At 36.4% G+C, this 18334-nt stretch overlaps 1 protein-coding gene across 2 annotated transcripts in view; it reads left to right on the top strand.

Moving 5' to 3' along the window:
* The window catches only part of LOC110031842 (CMP-sialic acid transporter 4-like), a 116752-nt gene that overhangs the window by 21708 nt on the left and 76710 nt on the right, over positions 1-18334 (top strand). For both annotated transcript variants that reach the window (XM_020735257.1, XM_020735258.1), the window contains exon 4: positions 4166-4222. In XM_020735257.1, coding sequence (XP_020590916.1) covers positions 4166-4222 — 57 coding nt within the window. The remainder of the gene's footprint in view (positions 1-4165; positions 4223-18334) is intronic.

Genomic DNA, 18334 nt, shown 5'->3' with positions numbered 1-18334 from the left:
AATGCACTCAGGAGCGGAGGAGGGACATGTATGAGGTGGGTCAGAGCCAGAAGCTTTTTTACTTGAAGGTTTTAAATTTGGATGCAACTGATAACATTGAGAAGGAGAATGTCCAAACATACGGCAGTGGTTACAATAAAGTGGTATCTGTTCAAGTTCTGCTTGCTGCCAAAATCCCTGATAATGTGTGCCATTCCATATTTCTCCCGAAAAAGGTAAAATAATCTCTTTCTATCAAAATTCTGGCTTCTGAAGGCCGAGTCAGATTCACTGTAGGCGTGTCAGTTTTGAGTGGTTTACCATATACCATCGCTAAAGCGAAGAGAAGCTCTTGATCAAAAAGGTGGGTCTTCGTGGATCTTCAAACCTGATAGGGTTCGCTTATGGCGAATCCTTTTCTCTGATTCACTGCGATTTCGTCTGTTCTCGTCTTCGTCGCCTGTTCGCCGTCGCGTCATAGCGGCTCGTTTTAGCGGCTCTTGAGTGAAGGTGCCGGGCTCGGGGGTGACATTTGAAGGTCGTCTGAGCGCGGGCATCTTCTGCGGCTCGTTCTTTCGCATCTCGAGAAGCGCGGGCTCCTTTCTGCGGCTCGCGACTCGTTCTTAGTCATCCCGAGAAGCGCGTGCTTTTTCTGCGGCTCCTGTCCTAGCTCGCAGGGCACAAGCTTTCCTCTGGCTCGAACGAATCGCCCACTGCTCGACTTCCCTTTCGGCATTTGCTCTTCCTTTACTGTCCCATTGCTGTCCCACAACCCCATTCCCTCTTTAGAATGACTTCGGACAGATCGTATGCTGCTGCCCTTGCGGGTGTTCACGCCTCAGGTACACCTAAATCGTTTTCTTTTCCTCCTTCATTTGAGTGGGCGGAGGACATCAAGAAGCCTGGTAGGAGAAATGGAAAGCCTACCATCTTTTTTACAGAAAACGATGGTATGCAACTTGCTTCCTCGTGTCGTCTGAATTTGGTTGGGAAATTTCTATATAGTCATCCACATTTGCTCTTCCTCTACTGTCCCATTGCTGTCCCACAACCCCATTCCCTCTTTAGAATGGCTTCGGACAGATCGTATGCTGCTGCCCTTGCGGGTGTTCACGCCTCAGGTACACCTAAATCGTTTTCTTTTCCTCCTTCATTTGAGTGGGCGGAGGACATCAAGAAGCCTGGTAGGAGAAATGGAAAGCCTACCATCTTTTTTACAGAAAACGATGGTATGCAACTTGCTTCCTCGTGTCGTCTGAATTTGGTTGGGAAATTTCTATATAGTCATCCCAAAATGGAGCTCATTCGCAAAGAATTTGAACTTATGCACCTTGTTTGAGAGTGAAAAAGTGGACTATTAGATGAAGGACACGTTCTCATTCAAATTAACAATGAAGAAGATTACATGCGTTTATTTTCTAGAAGGATAATCTGGATTGATAACAGGGGAATTAATATTCTGAAATGGTCTGTGGATTTTGACCCACAGACACAACCACAAATCATTCCGGTTTGGATTTGCCTCTGGTCTGAAATTTCATTATTTTTCTCAAAAAGTATTGTACTATATTGTCTCAGTTTATGGAAAACCACTTAAAACGGATATTCCTACTTTTAATCTTTCCCGTCCATTTAAAGCCAAAGTGCTTGTTGAAAGAGACATCACTTCATTCACTTCTGAGGAAATCTGGTTGGACACACAATACCATGGATATTGGCAGAACGTAGAGACTGAGCATTTTCCATCGTATTGTTCGAACTATCGTATGTTCGGCCACTCTAGTTCTTAATGTCATCATCTACACCCCCACCTCAGACCAAAAAAACAAAGTGCTCCGTTAGAGGTCGTGATTCCATCTCTTCCTGATCAGCACCAAGTTTTTGACACTATTGATCATTAGTAGGATACCCCGGAAGACGTCAATATCCCAGTAGGCAATATGACAACCATTCAGTCCCCAGTTGTAGCTCCCCAGTCTTTGGAACCTCCTATCGTGGGGGAGAGGGAGATTCTTCAGACTTCGCCTGCCATAGAATCTATCACCGATAATACAGGTATAAATACTTCTATTGTTTCACCACCGCCTCATCAGGTTTAGAAAGATGTTAATGTTACTCAGACTCATGGGGATCATGATGTGCAATGACCTACACCTGTCCGACCTCCTTTAGAATCTACTGATCAGATGAGTCAATCATCGGATGAGGAATGACAAGTCTACATATCCAGGAGGATAAAGAAGAATGTAGATCTACTCGAGCTCAGGAATCTGATGGATGATACTTTGGTTACTACAGGCAATGATACTCACCTTACAAATTTATTAACCGACTCACTTCCGAGAACTCGAGGCAGGAGGACTAAAGTGAGACGTCCTTAGCACTTTTGTGACTTTTTGTGATTTTTTGGTTTTTGCCTTATGTATCTTTGCTTTATTTGGGTTTTGTGTTCTTGTATTGTATGAGTTGGACTTTCTTTTAGACCATCTCATCAACTTTTCTGTATCTTTTCCGTATTAATATATTTGCCCTTGGGCTTTTTCAATACCACTCAAGTCTTATATGTTTACATATCTCACTCACACACACAGACACACACACACACACCCACCCACCTTTAAAATTAAAAGGGAGCATTTACATACATGCCACACAAGTTTTATGTAAACACCTATTTAACACCTAACATATAATTTTTGCATTCATATCACTCAAATCTTTCATTTAACATAAATAATCAAATTATGATTTCCAAAAATCATAGGAAAATGCATTAGGGCATTGTCACACTTACCTATATATTTCCTATTCTAAGCAACCATGTTTCCACTAACTAGAAATTGCCGAACAAAGAATAACAAAATTTGGAATAAAATCAATCGATTATCTTCTAAAATTTGGCAAGAGCGTGGACACAGGGCATTGTCGTAGCGTTTTTGGAGACGTTGCCGAAGATTGAGGGTGGAGAGTGCTGCTGGAGAAGAGAAATTGCCTCAATGTCGTCAGAGCCCTAATTTTTATGAGGATGTAATGCAATGTGTGTGATCTGTGCAAGCGGATTAAGGACCCGTTTGGGGCAGCTTATTTGGTGCGGTAGCGATTTGAAAACGCACCTGACCTGTTTGGGTAAACTGCGTTTTGGCAGCTTATACGTTTTCAAAACGCAGAAAACAGCGTTTTCACACCACACCTATCTATGCGGTGGGAGCTTATTGGGAACGGTCTGGCTTTTCCAAAAAAATAAAAATTTGTAATAACCACCGTACCTAGCTTATTAGCAGATTATTTTTAATCAGCTTTCAACAGATTATTCAATAAGCTACAACTGCCCCAAACAGACCCTAAATGCGGTTAAAAATTTCATCAGATAGGTAGTTGCTTTTATGTAATCTATAATGTATCTGAACATTTAGCTACAAATGATTTTCAGCCAAAATTTCCCATGGTTGTTAGCTCTTTTTAAGTAAATTATGAAACGTCTGAAACTTCAGCCGCAAAATCAACCACTAATTTGAAGTGTCAGAATTTTCAGCAGTTATTGCAGATGTTGAAAATTCAGTCACAAATTTTGATGCTTATTAAGCAGCTGAAAAAATCATGCTGAAAGTCAGCCGGTAATTAGTGTTATTCTTGTAGTGCCTCACATCTGAGTGGTTCTTCAACGGATATTAGAACATATTTTTTGACAAATTTTGTTGACCGATATTTATTCAAGTGTTTGAAATGAATAAGGAATTCCATGTTATTTTCTTTGTATGTCTTTTCAGCATTTTGAATTCGCTATTATGGTTATTTATATAGTTGTAATAGGCTTTCTAAACGGACAATAAAAATATTAAAAATAAACTCATTCAAAAATAGATTAAGAGTACCAGATATTTACTAAAAACTACAAGACTTATAAGAAGTACAAGTTTTTATAATGAAAGGTATAAAACAACACTCAAAAGTTATCATTTTTGTATGCTATATTTTTTTTTATCTCAAGGCAATTTAACTGTTATGCAATTTTTCACAAATATTTTATTCGTTTGAGTAAACGTATCCTGTTGTTTTTTTGTATAAGGAACTTTTGTAGCATTTTTTCTCCAAAAAATATAGATACTCCATTTGCTTATCAGTTTACTATTCATTTTATTAATGAATTTTGCAAAGTAAATGCACACGGGTTTTTTTGTTTCTTCAGGCTAGGCAACAAAAAGTTGGAGAGAAACCTCTTCTTTCTGTTTCAACTTTTGTACAGGTAAAACTTTATTGGCACTTTGCGTTAACTATGAGAGTTTTTGCATTATTTTGGTTTCCCTATGATAAAATGGCTATTTGACATAAAATTTTCTTGTCATATTATTGTCGTTACATTTCTCACCTGGCTGCTATTCGAATGATCAGTTGCATATTCACTTCCAAACTACTATAAATGCTGTCTACTACTTCATGCCGTAGTTTTTGGGAACTGCTGTCTGTGATGGCATTTTCCATTGTTGGAACTTTTGATGTTGAGTGCTGTTAAATGCATGCTGTTGAATTTATAAGTTTTTTCTGCTTGTTTATTGTTTGTATTAGAAGTTGGAAAAGTTCTGGGTTCCTGGCCGATTATTAATTACTCTCCAAATGGCACCCTTATCTGACGTCAACAACATTATCGGCAAATGAGTGATGGACAGAATAGCAAAAATCTTCTACAGGACAAGGATATGGAATAGAGGAGGAAGAATACTAAACAATGGAAATAGTGTGGGAACTTGCTATTATAACTTGCGAAGCTTTTTTTTATTTGATTAATAGTAGCTATACTTACACCATCCATTATGAACCAAACGTGGAAATTGTTGGCAGATATAAAACCGTAGCTTTGAAATGAATGAATTTGATTAAATACCCAATGAGGATAAGAGACACATCAATAATGCAGAGCTAAAATGATGTGTTGGTATTAGAAGTTAAGAAAATATTTAGTTGAACAAAATTTAACACCAATTTCTTCTTTAATTAGGTTTTTTGAAAGTAAATATGATAAAACTTACCTGGTTAAAAGTTCAAATGTATTTAGCTTACCTTAAATGAAGTTCAAAAGTAATTTAATTAGTTTTGGCATGAAAGAATTTGAAAATCCAAGTTGACAAGATCAAGGCTTGGATTGATGCTCCAAATATTTTTTTTTATTGATCACAATAATAGAATTATTTGTTTTATGGTTTATACTAAATTGCCGTTTTAAAAATAAAGTATGATCTGCAAAAAAGTAACATATATCTAATACTATTTGATGGTGAATGGTGATATGATCTAGAGGGGAAGACACTCTTGAAGCTTGGTGTTTTGTCCAAATGTGGAAAGTGGAGTAGGGTTAAGGGTTTTAGGATTTTAAAGGCGCTTCTAAGAAGTTTGGAATTATTTTGTTGAACTTTGGTTTTCTTGGGCTTAATTTGAATTAAGGAAAAGGAGCGTTAAAGAACTAGATATTATGGTTGAAGGTTTTGGAGTAATTTTGGGAAAAAAGTGGAAAAGGGTGGCTGGATTAGGTTGGTTGGAGGGTGGTGGCTTTGGAGGAATCTCAAGAGGGAGAGAGGTTAGGATTTTTAATGGAGGGAAGTGGTTAATTCTATGTCAGGTTATGTATGACCTGAAGGGGTTGTAAGGAATGTAGTTAGGTTGCTATGTTAGTTTGGGGCTAGGTTTTTAATGATATACTAAAGATAGAGAGGAGAGACGTTGAAATCAGTTACAAAACTATTCTCTATGATAATTTTGAGTTCACCGAAACTTTAAGAGAGGGTTGTCCACCTAGTTTTTGCACTTAATTTGTACCAAAGTAGAATAACTTTCTTAGTCATTGACTAATCTAATCAGAGTACATGGTGGACCTATTTATAGGAAGAAAAAGCTAACAGACTTTGAAAAATATGTACGATGGATTTGGACGAAAGATTAATGGAGGGAAAACATAATTTATGTCGGATTAAAGATTAACATGGATGCGGTTTTCAAAGTCCAATCGGACATACATTGATGATTGCTATCGAATGGGATCGAGATGTGACTGAGATTCTTTCTGTGCCAAAGGAAGTTAGTTAATTATTGTATGAATTTAAGGAACTTATGTCCTGATAAATTATTGTATGAATCCAAACATAATTCCTTCGATTTGATCCTTGGATTACTGTTGCCAAATTACCCTTTTGTAGAATAACCCTATTGAACTTGTTTAACTAAAAAGCAAGTTAATGAATTACTGATGAAATGAGTTTTAAGGTAAAGCATGATACTTTTTTGTGGTACCAGCTTTACTTGCATTTAAAGATTTGAATAATGTTTGTGGACATTGAGTGATTAATAAACTCACTATGTAGTAGCTAAGTGATTAGTAAAATTAGTATAAAGTATTTGATTTTCCATCCTACAATTTGATGATATGCTACATTGTTATGTGAAGTTGTCCTATCAAGTAAGAATACAAGAAAAGGTTGAATGTTTGACTGTTTTTAAGGCACGTGACAATTTTTATGAATAGTCAGCGATGTCTTAAGCACTCTCATTAGCATCGTGAAGCATGTTTTATGATTTGTGGTAGGGGAATTTTTAGTTGTGTATGTTGATAACAATCTAATCTGTGACAAATTAGAGAGGTGCACTTAATATACCTTAAGTTATTTGAAATGCTACAATCTAAAAGTTTTATCTAAATTTGAAGAAAATTTTGGGATCTATAGCTTTTATCATTGTGTTATCTGTTGAACATATTAAGATTAAAGCAAGGACTGATTAACACCCCAAATAATTCATGACATTTAGAGTTTTCATGGTTTGGCTATCTTCTATTTGCTATTCATTAAAGAATTTAGTATTGTCATCACATCAATTGCTAAATGTTTTAGAAAAGGGGATTCAAATGAATGCTCTACAATGACATTAGAGAACCTATTTAAATATTTAATACATATGCACCAAGCTTATCTAATTTGATTAAAGTTTTGACATTTCCCGTGGAGCATTTGATTTAGGAATTAAAGGATTGTGAAGTCAAGATGGACATATAATCACCTATTTTAGTGAGAAGTTAGTTAACATTCTATAATTTTAATAGAGATTCCTGTAAGATTATTAAATTACTTTAATATTAAAATGATTACTTATTGATTATTGAATGTTGTACCATTGTTTGTGGGCTCCAAAAATTTGATGCCTTGGACCCTTTTTTGTTGGGCGAGAGCATTTTGTATTTTTGGTATTCCGAGTTATATTTTCAATAGACACATTGGATAGTAGATAAGAGATTATCCAGATATTTTACCTTTATTTTGTGAGTACTTTATGATTTGAGGTTCGAGGTTACCCATAGGCACAATTCTGTATGATTATTACCCCCTGATAACATGAGAGCACTTTCGATTAAGGCTTGTCATTTAGCTGAATATTTGACATATAGTAGCAACATATTTAGAGTTTTAGATTATAAAAATTACCACTTTGAGCTAACAGTGGATGGTGGGGAAATGATGATAGACCCAATCAAAATCCTATGGTTTTGTCATCCCGAGTCGTCGTGATCCTTGATTTACTTCGTTAGAGGAGGTAGCCGATCCAACCTGATTGAAAAATCTTTGACAACAACCATAGATTTTGTCGCTCGAGGGGCCCTTGTGCTCTGGATGGATGTGTCTAGTGGAACAAATTTAAGTCGACCTTAGTCAACAGAAGATTTTATGCCAATTAGATGTACTCTTTTGGTTCACAACTCAAAGATTAGAAAGCCGTTGGTGAACATAGAGGTTGCAAATATAATCGTAATATAATAGTGTCATTTAACAACAATCTCATCAGAGGGCCCTGACTATAACTGCTATTTTTTGTGGAATTGTTGTGGTCTTTACCGACATTAGATTACTTTTAGAGAATATAATGATACATTTGATGTGACATTAATTTTTTGTGAGCTGAAGTCAATCAAAAGTTTGTCACCCTATATTAACTGTTGTAGTAAGTGATTGATTTGAACTTTGATTATTTTGATTTGTTTGCTTTTAAGATTTTAGGTGTTTGATTTTAACTTGAATTTATTGATTTGTTATTTTGAAAACTTGATTTGAAAATTGATTTAAAAATTGACCGATCTTGTTGAGATTTTTAGTCAATACAACCATCATTGGAATTTTGATTGCCTGATTTGAGCCCTGTCTGATACCAGAACTAGTAGGGTAACACTGGAGACACAAAAATAAATTTGTATTAATGGGAAAATAGGGGTTAAAACACAACGTGACCATACAGAACATAGATGACATAATCAAACACCCCTAAATGTATCCTAATGGGTGGTGGAGGTCGACTAGCTGATACCAGAACTAGTAGGGTAACACTGGTGACACAAAAATAAATTTGTATTAATGGGAAAATTGGGGTTAAAACACAACGTGACCATACATAACTTAGATGACATAATCAAACACCTCTAAATGTATCCTAATGGGTGGTGGAGGTCGACTAGAGGGATAGAAATGATTGGAAGGGATAATGAGAACCTCGGAAGGCGGGTTACAGTGAAGGGAAGGTGCAGAACTGTAGGAACAACGAGTACAGAGAGTTGTAGGAGGTCGGTAGCAGGCAGTGGGTGGCTGGGAGGAGTTTGGAAGGAGATCGAAAGGTTGACAACAGTACAATTTGGACGAAAGGGGACTGCAGAGTGTTGGTGGCCGAGCGAGAGTTCGACAGATGAGAAGTGGGGAGGAGGTTTGGGGATGGTAAAATGGGGGATACAATCACCATCTCAGAGAGGATATAGCCGAAGCACTACCACCTCATCAAATACAACCCACAAGGGGAAAATTACTCCACACAGGAATCTGAGAAAAAACACAACCAAAACTAACTTTTACACATAGGGAACATCAACTTATGGCCTCCTAGAAAGGAAAGGGGGTGAGAAGGTAATAAGGATCCATAAAACTCTCCTCGGGCGAAATAGCTTTTTGGATAGCGAGAGGTCGCAATCTGCCTCTTGCTTTCGTGTGGAATCGCAATCCCGTCCCGCCTTTTGCTTCGCGATTCGCCTCCCATCTTCACGCGGTATCACGATCTCGCCAGCTTCTCCCACAAAGTGTCACGGGCTACCGCGAAGGGTCGCGTGGTTTCTGGCCCCGCGGAATCGAAACGCCCTTTGGTGCTCTTTCAGCTCCCATACTCGGGCACTAATTTCAGTACTCGCATTAGTCTCCTGGGGTTGGATGAGCTTCGACTTAATAGGTCGAAGATTCCGTTTCATCGTCAGTCACCCTGGATCCCACTGGCGACCATTGTCGTCCAAGGTGTTTGAGGGCTTTCCCAGCTTGTGAGCAAATGTCCATATTGCTTAGTCCCCCTTAGGCTATGGACCACGCTTACACTGCTGAATCTTCCCAAAGTAACCCAGAATCGGTTCAAACGGGTGTGCGGTGAGAGTAATTTGACACTTCTCACACGACGGTGGTGCTGCTGGTACGAAGTCAACCTATCATAACCTCAGCCGTATTTGTTCTGTATTTGGGGCGGGAGTATGGGTCCTCTCGTCTATTGTCATTACTGAAACTTGTCCTAGTGACATTGCTTTGTTGATAAGGGATCCTGTGACCTCGGGCTCAATCGAAGGAAGGAAGGCGATGCGCTTTCCGTCTTTTGTGAAAGAATATGTGTTTCTATATCTGTTGTACCGAGTCATCTGTTCAAATTGCCACAGCCAAACATAAGGTGACAGACATCCATGGGAACTACGTCACACCACATCTGGTCCTGTAACTATCCTCCAATTGAAAACTTTACTAAGTATCTCCGATCGATGCTGATTTGATTCTACTTTTCTAGCCACTTTAGTGAATATGGCTTGAAATCCGTCTGAGTTGCGAGTGTCAATTTATTGCCATCTGTGTTGATGACACATTCTTGTTGTTTTAGCCATTGATGATGAGACTGCATATATTTTTGTTCACTGTGTAGCGGGTGTAGAATATGTTGTGGTGAAACTACTGTTAATTCTTATTGTCCTTTATCTGCAGGATGCGCCGAATCACGAGCGTCTCTCCTTCATCTGAAGGAAGTTGATACTCATCATGTTCCCCAGCTTTCTCTCATCACTAATTTCTTCCATAGCGCTGAGCAGTAAGCGGGACTACTCTGCTTGTGGGACAACTAGAGGCTATGTGGCCGTAACCGTGATATCTGAAATATTTCCTGGCTGATATTGTGTTGGAGGTATTATCTTTCTTCTGTTTTTTATCGCTCTGATTTGGAATGTCTATCCTGCGTCTGGGAAGGCTGGTCTCTCCTGGGGTGCCATGTTGGTCGTGGTGGCTGCTTGCCTGAAGGTTGTTGCCTAAAGGATGACTGTTGCATGCTTTGTTTATATTGTCTTCCACTTTCAATGTTAATGTCTAGAGATCCCCTAGCGTCCAGTATGGCTGCAATTGTACCACATTGCTGATGACAGGTTTCAGACCCTCGAGATATCTAACTATCGTATGTTCCTCTATCTCTGTCTGTTCGCTTTTTAGTTGCAAGTGGTCCAATTCGGCTATGAACTCCTCAAATAAAAGATCTCTTTGCTCTAGGTGGTGGGGTTTCAAAAATATATCCTGACAATAGTGGGGTGGGATGTACTTTTTCTGCATTGCCTTCTTCATCTTCTTTCACTTAGTTATCTTCTCACTGTCTTCTCTTGACCTCTGCTTTTGTAAATCTTCCCATCATAAGGATGCATTTTTCTTTAGTTTAATGGAAGTTAGTTGGACTCATTTGTCATTTGGTACATCTTTATATTCAAAAATCCGTTCAACTGATTGCAACCAGTCGATAAACTCATTGGAATCCATACCTCCTTCAAATTATGGGAGGTCCATTTTGATGTCAGTCTGGTTGACCTTCATAAGGGGCTTCTTCTCTCGACCTTCTTTGATATTGGATGCCAAAACGGTGTGGTTGATATTGCTCGTCACTGTGATCTTTCATGTGTAACAGATTCCTCTCGTCCTTGTTTTTCCCTCGACTCTCTCGATCACTGTCGAAGGTAGTCTCTTCCTGGTTTCTGTCATCCAACGCTACTAGTCTCCGTTGCAGACAATGAATTTCTCATTGAATATCTTCTCGGGTTGAGTCCCTTGTATCTAACATTGCTAGGGCTGGGAATCAGAAGAAAAAAAATTGGTGGAGGTGGCTTGGGTAGAGGCGGATGCTAGGAAAACCTAGGATGGGACTTGGGTTAGAGTAGCTGTGATGCCAAATGATACCGAAGCTAAAATAATAGTGGAAATACAAACAAAATTTTATTAATGGTAAAATAAAGGTTACATTACAACGTGACAATACAAAACATAGATGACAGAAGCAAACACTTCTAAATGTATCCCAATGGGTGGTGGAAGTCGATTGGAGGGATAAGAGTCGACTGGAGGGATAAGGATGATTTGAAGGAATGATGGCAGTCACGAGAAACGGGGCAAAGGAAGGTGCGGAACTATAGGGACAAAAAGTAGGGAGGTTGTAGGTGGTCGGCAATGGGCAGTGGGGTGGCTGGGAGGAGTTTGGAAGGAGGTCTAATGGTTGGACAACAATGATAACCTGTGAGAAAAGGGAGACAGGGTGTTGGTGACGGAGGGAGAGTTCGACGGATGAGAAGTGGGGGAGGAGGAGGATTGGGGATGGTAAAAAGGGAGGATTTATTCACAACCTCGTAGAGGATATAGTCGGAGCACCACTATCTCCTCATATACATCCCACAAGGGAAGAAGGATACATGGGAATCTGAGAACAAACACAACCAAACCTGACTCCTACACACACAGGGGACAACAATTTATAATCTCCTTCAAAGGGAAGGGGGTGGGAAGGTAAGAAGGATCCGAAAAACTCTCCTCAGGCGAAGCAGCCTTCCGCCTTCACGCAAAATCACAATATCGTTCTGCCTTCCGCTTCACAATTCGCCTCCCTTCTTCGCGCTATATAATGATCCCGCCCCGCTTCTTCTTCCGCTAAGTTTTGCATACCTCTTGCGATGGTCGCGAGAGAAGAAGCGGGGCGGGATCGAAGCACCCCGCTTTGGGGCGCATTCATCGCCCTGTACTCATGTGCTAATTTCAGCACCTGCATCAGTTTTGATTTTACATTTGTAAATGATCGGGTTTAATATTGCATCACTTTTAACATGAAGTTTGTCAACTTTATATTACTTACAGAGAATCAAGTTCATAGATTATGTCATTTGAGTTTTTAAAATATATTTTGAAACTTAATTTTGAAAATTAACTCATTTGGTTGAAATTTCCTATCAACTCGGTCATCATTGGAGATTTAATAATTTATTTTGAACTTTGTTAACTCTGCCCCGCTTATATAGAATCACCTTCGGAAGTAACATGTGATTGAATTCAAACCTTGTCAACCCTGTTCTGCTTATAATGGATTGGGTTTATAGAATCTTATCAATTTAGTTCATTCAAATATTTCTTGAAATTTGATTTTGAAAATAGACCCATGTGGTTGAAAATCTTTATCAACTTGACCATCATTGAGGATTTGAGTTTTCCATCAACCGGAAGGGTTTATAGGATTTGAGTTTTCTATCCCATCTTTAAGTTGACATAATGCTTTGATCCACATTTGTCATTATCCTGCTTCGGTCTTAGTATTTTAAAGGCAAGAACAAACAATTGAATGATAAAAGTAAATTTTCTATTTGTTTATTTTTTATTAATAACAATTTATGATACAAATAAAATGAAAGAGGCACTAAAAATTAATTTAATTTAAAGATAATAAGTTTACAATTCTTTTTGTTAATCTCTTCTTTTGTGCACATTCTTTTCTAATACTCATCTTTTTTTCAAAATTTTAAATATGAAATCTTTTAAAACAATATAATGATTTATCCAAAGACAAGGAGTAATTATACTTCTAAAGAGCAAAAACCCAAGTAGTACTACGACTCTTAAGAAGTGGCCAATTTAGCCGCGATTATTAAAAGTTACTTTCAATTGGTCCTAAATTATATTTTTTGTTAAAGTTAACGGTGCCCTACATGAATTGGAGGGTATTTTGGTCTTTTATGCAATTATTCAAAATATATTTTGTTTATATATAAATCTCTTTAACCAAATATCAGAAATTGATATATCTTCATTTATCTATGACATTTTTTCTACTATGTACATGAAAATACTTTAATATTTTGCTTTCCTTCATTTTTTTTTGCAGCAAAACTATAAGAGTTTAGAAGGTTAGTAAGAAAGTTAATCACTTAAGAGTTTCTAGTAAATATATAGTCTGGATGATTCACATGCATATCATTCAATTTTAATGTATTTACATATCTAACACCTAAATTTTGATTTTTACATACATACCACCTTACCTATGCAAGAAAATTTATATTTCACTATTTAAAAGTTAAATGGTGGCAAGATTTGGGAGTTATAAACATAACAAGTAAATTTACATGTTAGATATGTAAATATATTGGAATTTAGAGCTATGCATGTAAATGGCTTGAATAATTATTTTCAAAAAAAAAAAAAAAGACTCGTATAATTTATGTAAATGTAAAATGCGATATTATAGAATTATATCGACAATAATAACATGGAGCTCACATCTTGCTCTTTACACATTCCAATCTCCTCCTAGTTGTGTGGTATGTATGTAAATGTCCCTATTTTTTTTTAAAATCAATTAGCAATCAGGCTATGCTCCAATAGCAGTAGTTACGATTTAACTTTTGTTCCATTTTTTCAAGTTATAATTTTGTTATTTATATTAGGTTGGCATGCCCAAATAAGTTCAATTATTTATTGCACTATCATTCATGAAAAAAATATGATAATATAACCTGAGAAGTCAATCAAAAGAATACTCCGCACAAAATTATATTTTAAGCCTTGAAATTTTTGAAAGGATAAAAATAATTACAAGGCTTGAAGCATATCCTTCTTTGTAATATGAACCCATCATTAAGAGCATTAATGTTAAATGCCCACAATTCCTATCAAGGGCCAATCAATTCTTTAAATTTCTCTTGACTGAAAAACCGGCACAAGATGTATTAGCCATGGGCATAAGTGCATAACACCAAAAAATCGAAAGAACTCGCAAACCCCGTTCTCATATATCCCATCAATGTCAAGAATTACCTATAGGAGTAGCAGGGAGGGCCACCGCTGCTACATATAAGTTTTTTTATTTCTCAATAAGACAATGGAAGACGATTAAGTTATTGAGACAAACAATATGGGAAAGTTCTCATTTACAAATCACGAGTATTTTCAGTTTATCAATCTAATTGCAAAAATGTAAAATGCAGCCATAAAATTTTTTCAGCTAGCAACATTATGCACAATTTTAGCAAAATATATCAATACATCATGCCATTATAATCTTTTTAATTGTTGCAAAAAAATTTAATTTTCAAAATCTCCCCAATATCAAATACATATTATATAATATAAATCGCCGTTGTCATGTCAACAGTTAAAATTGAGAAAAAGAAATTTTTTTTATTTTAATATATATATATATATATATGTATTAATTTTTAATTGTTTAATTTTGAAAATATGAGATCGAATCGATCCCATATAGATAATATTTTAAATAAACAAGCACAACACGACAAGTGACATACCTATCATGAGAAATAGACGTATCACTTATCCGCGAGGCTCGATTAAATAAACTAAAAAATTTATGACATCCGTTTTAGTCTGCGAACCTTTATGTTAACCGACAAGTTCCCCTAGCTAATATTAAGAATTAGATAAAGTTTATATTACGTGGGTTCTTAAAGCTCCCTATAGAAGCAAACCCTTATAGTTAATTATCTCAAATGAGTGAAGTCACTTAAGAGAACTCTCGATGATGACAGAGGTATCAATCTTCATGAATTCAAAGTTTAGGGTTTCCAAGGTTGGACATAGAAAAATCAAGTGGGGAAAGGGTCCAAATGAAAACATTTATTTCTGGAATCAAAGGAAAGAAAAGTAGGGGATGTCACAGATCATGGCGAGAAAACCTCGACGATTTCCCAAACTATCCTATTGTTTGACTTCAATTTTGAGAAGATGTTATTTGATGTTTCATCATGCCAATTTTATTATTTAGGACTTATATTTGCATGACACGGTCATACAAATGACTCAGAAGATATGAGAGTTTACGTCGTATCGGATGACAACCTCGAAACCTAAAATTGTTAGAGCTTAAATTACATAAATTGATTGTGCAAAGACCTAAAAGATAAAGTGAGGATTTATGGTTTTTAGAACTTAAATTACATAAATTGATTGTGCAAATACCTAGCAAGTCACATCGAAATCCTATGACTTGTTATTTAATTTTAAGGAAAGTTTTGTTGTTGTAGATCTGTCGAAGTTGTTCTTCTGTACATCGTCGTCGTGCCGCTCACCTTGTTAGCTCCAAGCTTCACGTCGTAACAGTTTCATGTTTAATGCTGTGTTTAAATGTACATGCAATTGTTGGGTCGGTGTTCTGCTGCTGGTTATCTCCTATAAAACCATACTACTGTTCTTCTATTCTAAAAGATAAAATACGTAAAAGAAACATTAGGAGATGCAGTAAAGAAAAGCAGTTTAAAGTGCAGTAAGGAAGACAACAGGAAAGAAAAACGCAGTAAATGTACAGTAAAGAAGAACAATAAAGTGCGCAGTAAAAAAAATAAAATGCTATAAATATAAAATAAATCTGTGAATCTGACAGGTCTGTTGCTCCTGCAAATGGGATTGACATTGCAGATAGAAGTAAACAAGTATAAAAAATGATTTGATTAGCAAGGTAAACATGCATGTATATGTGTATAAAAGTGTATCGGCAAAACGTCTCACGAAAAATTCGAAGAAAAACTGGGAGTGACCCACGAAAGCTCAAGAAAAACGTAGGAAATGCAACGGGACACCAAAGAAAACCGTAAGCATTCGGGACGGGGTGGATTCAGAATCAGGATCTTGGGTCAAAATCAAGACCCTGGGCCCTAACAAAATAGTCAACATCATGCATGTGTGATCCAACACTAAGTAAAATGTCACCAGCCTAACAGTCATAGAAATGGGTAATTCCTAATCTAGTTCATATGACTGACCCGTGAAATTTTCAGAAAATATTTATGAAGGATTTCATTTTTGAAAAAAATTTTTAATTCGTTATGCACTTGAAAGATTTTTTTAGTTAATTATGTGCATACATATATCACTTAAAGAAATTTTTATACTTTAGAAAGTTAACGAGTCAGTTATATTGGTAGACTGAAACTTCCCACTATTTGTGAAAGCAAGTGATAACTCTTTACTAAGTGTTTGAGATGCGGTAATGCTAATCCCTTATTCTCTCAAAGTCACTGAGTCAGGATTGTGCTAGAACGTCTCACACATACCTAGATGCTTTTTTCATCGTTGTCCTTGAACCCCAAAACCGACCTACTTACATCATTGCTTGATGGTTCATATATAACGGGAGTCATATATGTGTGCTTATGCTTCAGATATAAGCACTTAAATCAATCCGAGAAGCAAGAAAAGAAAAGAAGAAAAATGGGGTGAGAAAGAGGATAGATTGATCCATTTGAAATATGAAAATAATAAAGGATGGCTCTATCCAAAGCCACATTCAAAACCAAATCTAAACTAAATCCCCACATTCAACGATGTGCATTTGAAAGACTCCAAAGCCGCATTCAAAACCAAATCTAAAATAAATCCCCACATTCAACGATGTGCATTTGAAAGACTCATTTAACATTCCCCAAAAATCATGATCCTAAAAGCTCCCTAAACTTTTGTAAATCCAAACCTTTGTGCGTAAATCCAAACCATTCCTTTGTGATTTCCCACCTTTCCCAAATGAAATAACATTTTAAACCTCGAAAATAACACATATTTAAACTCCAAATAAGCAAGCAAAGGGTCCCCCACCCAAACGCTTCCAAATTGCGAACACCTCATCCAAAACAGGGCAAACTGCAGCCCAAATCAGCCCAAAACAAGTCAAAATCCCCAACCTACATATCACCAAGAGAAGGCAAAACTGTAGTCCAGATTTTGCCAAAACAAAGCAAAAAACTGCAACCCAAATTAACCTAAAATATCGCCAAAAAGACGCATTTAATAGCCCCCAAAACTACAGCCATTTCAACCCACAAAAACATATTTTTAAAAGGTTCCAAATAGCTTGCCAAAATCAGCCCACAAAAGGTGCACCCACAAAAAGTCCCAAACTGCCACGATGTATTATGGTAAGCATATGAAAAACTTTAAGAATGCTTGCATGCATACAAACCCACTCCCATATGTTTGCACACCTAAAGTTCAAAGTTCTGTAAAATAAAACCAAAGGAAATTTACATACACCATTTAGTTTCTTATGCATTCACAAGCAGCTTGGAAGGCTTGTTTTTAATTCCTCATTTCTTTCTCACTTTTTTCTATGTCCTCAAGCAAATTATAAGCATAAATGATCATTACCTTGTTGATCCTTTCCCACAACGAACAAAATATGCAAGGCTTAAAGCAAAGCCACTTATCTAATTATTTCCAAGATAAATTATAATCATATCAACAGAGATCAGCACTAGCAAGGTTCTGCAAATAAACATGGTTGTGTGACATATTCCTTGAAAATCCATAACCAAAAGAAATCAAACCAGCTCATTTTACAATCAAAACAAAGAGATGTCAAAAAATGTTGTAGAGAATGCATAGGATAAGAAATATGGAGTTTAGCTTTCCTTAAAATGTGATAACACCCTTTTTTTGTATGTATCATGAAAGATCATGTGTTAGAAATGTAAATAACAAGTTTCTGGTGATCTATATGTAATTGTCCCCGATTTATTTTGCACTGTCGGCCGTTTTATTGTTCAACTTTCGTAGTTTGAAAAAGTGATGATTTTGTGATTTTGAAAATAATTTAAATATAAATATAACTTTTTGAAAGAACATTTTTAATTTTTAAAATGAGTGAGATCAAACAAATCTCACATTTTTAAATAGTTTAGATGATTTAATATGACACCACAAGCAATACTTTTATCCCAAAGAATAAATATATTACTTGTAATAGAGATTTAATCATCTAGACTAAACAATTTGTGACATCCGTTTTGATCTGCGAAATATTTTATAAAAAGGCCAACAAGTTCCTCTATCTAATATAAAAATTAGACATGATTTATTTTATCTGGGTTCCTGGTTCCCTATAGAGGCAAACCCTTATAGTTAATTACATCTTAAATGATCGAAATCATTTAAGAAAACTCTCGATTAAGATCAGGTGGTTTCGCTTTCAAGATTTCAAAGTTTAGGTTTTCACGATTGGATATGTGAAAATCAAA

The sequence above is a fragment of the Phalaenopsis equestris genome, unplaced genomic scaffold (assembly GCF_001263595.1).
Source record: "Phalaenopsis equestris unplaced genomic scaffold, ASM126359v1 Scaffold000851, whole genome shotgun sequence".
Taxonomy (NCBI): Eukaryota; Viridiplantae; Streptophyta; class Magnoliopsida; order Asparagales; family Orchidaceae; genus Phalaenopsis; species Phalaenopsis equestris.
The sequence above is the reverse complement of the archived record's forward strand: the minus strand, read 5'-3'. Positions and strand labels throughout refer to the sequence as shown.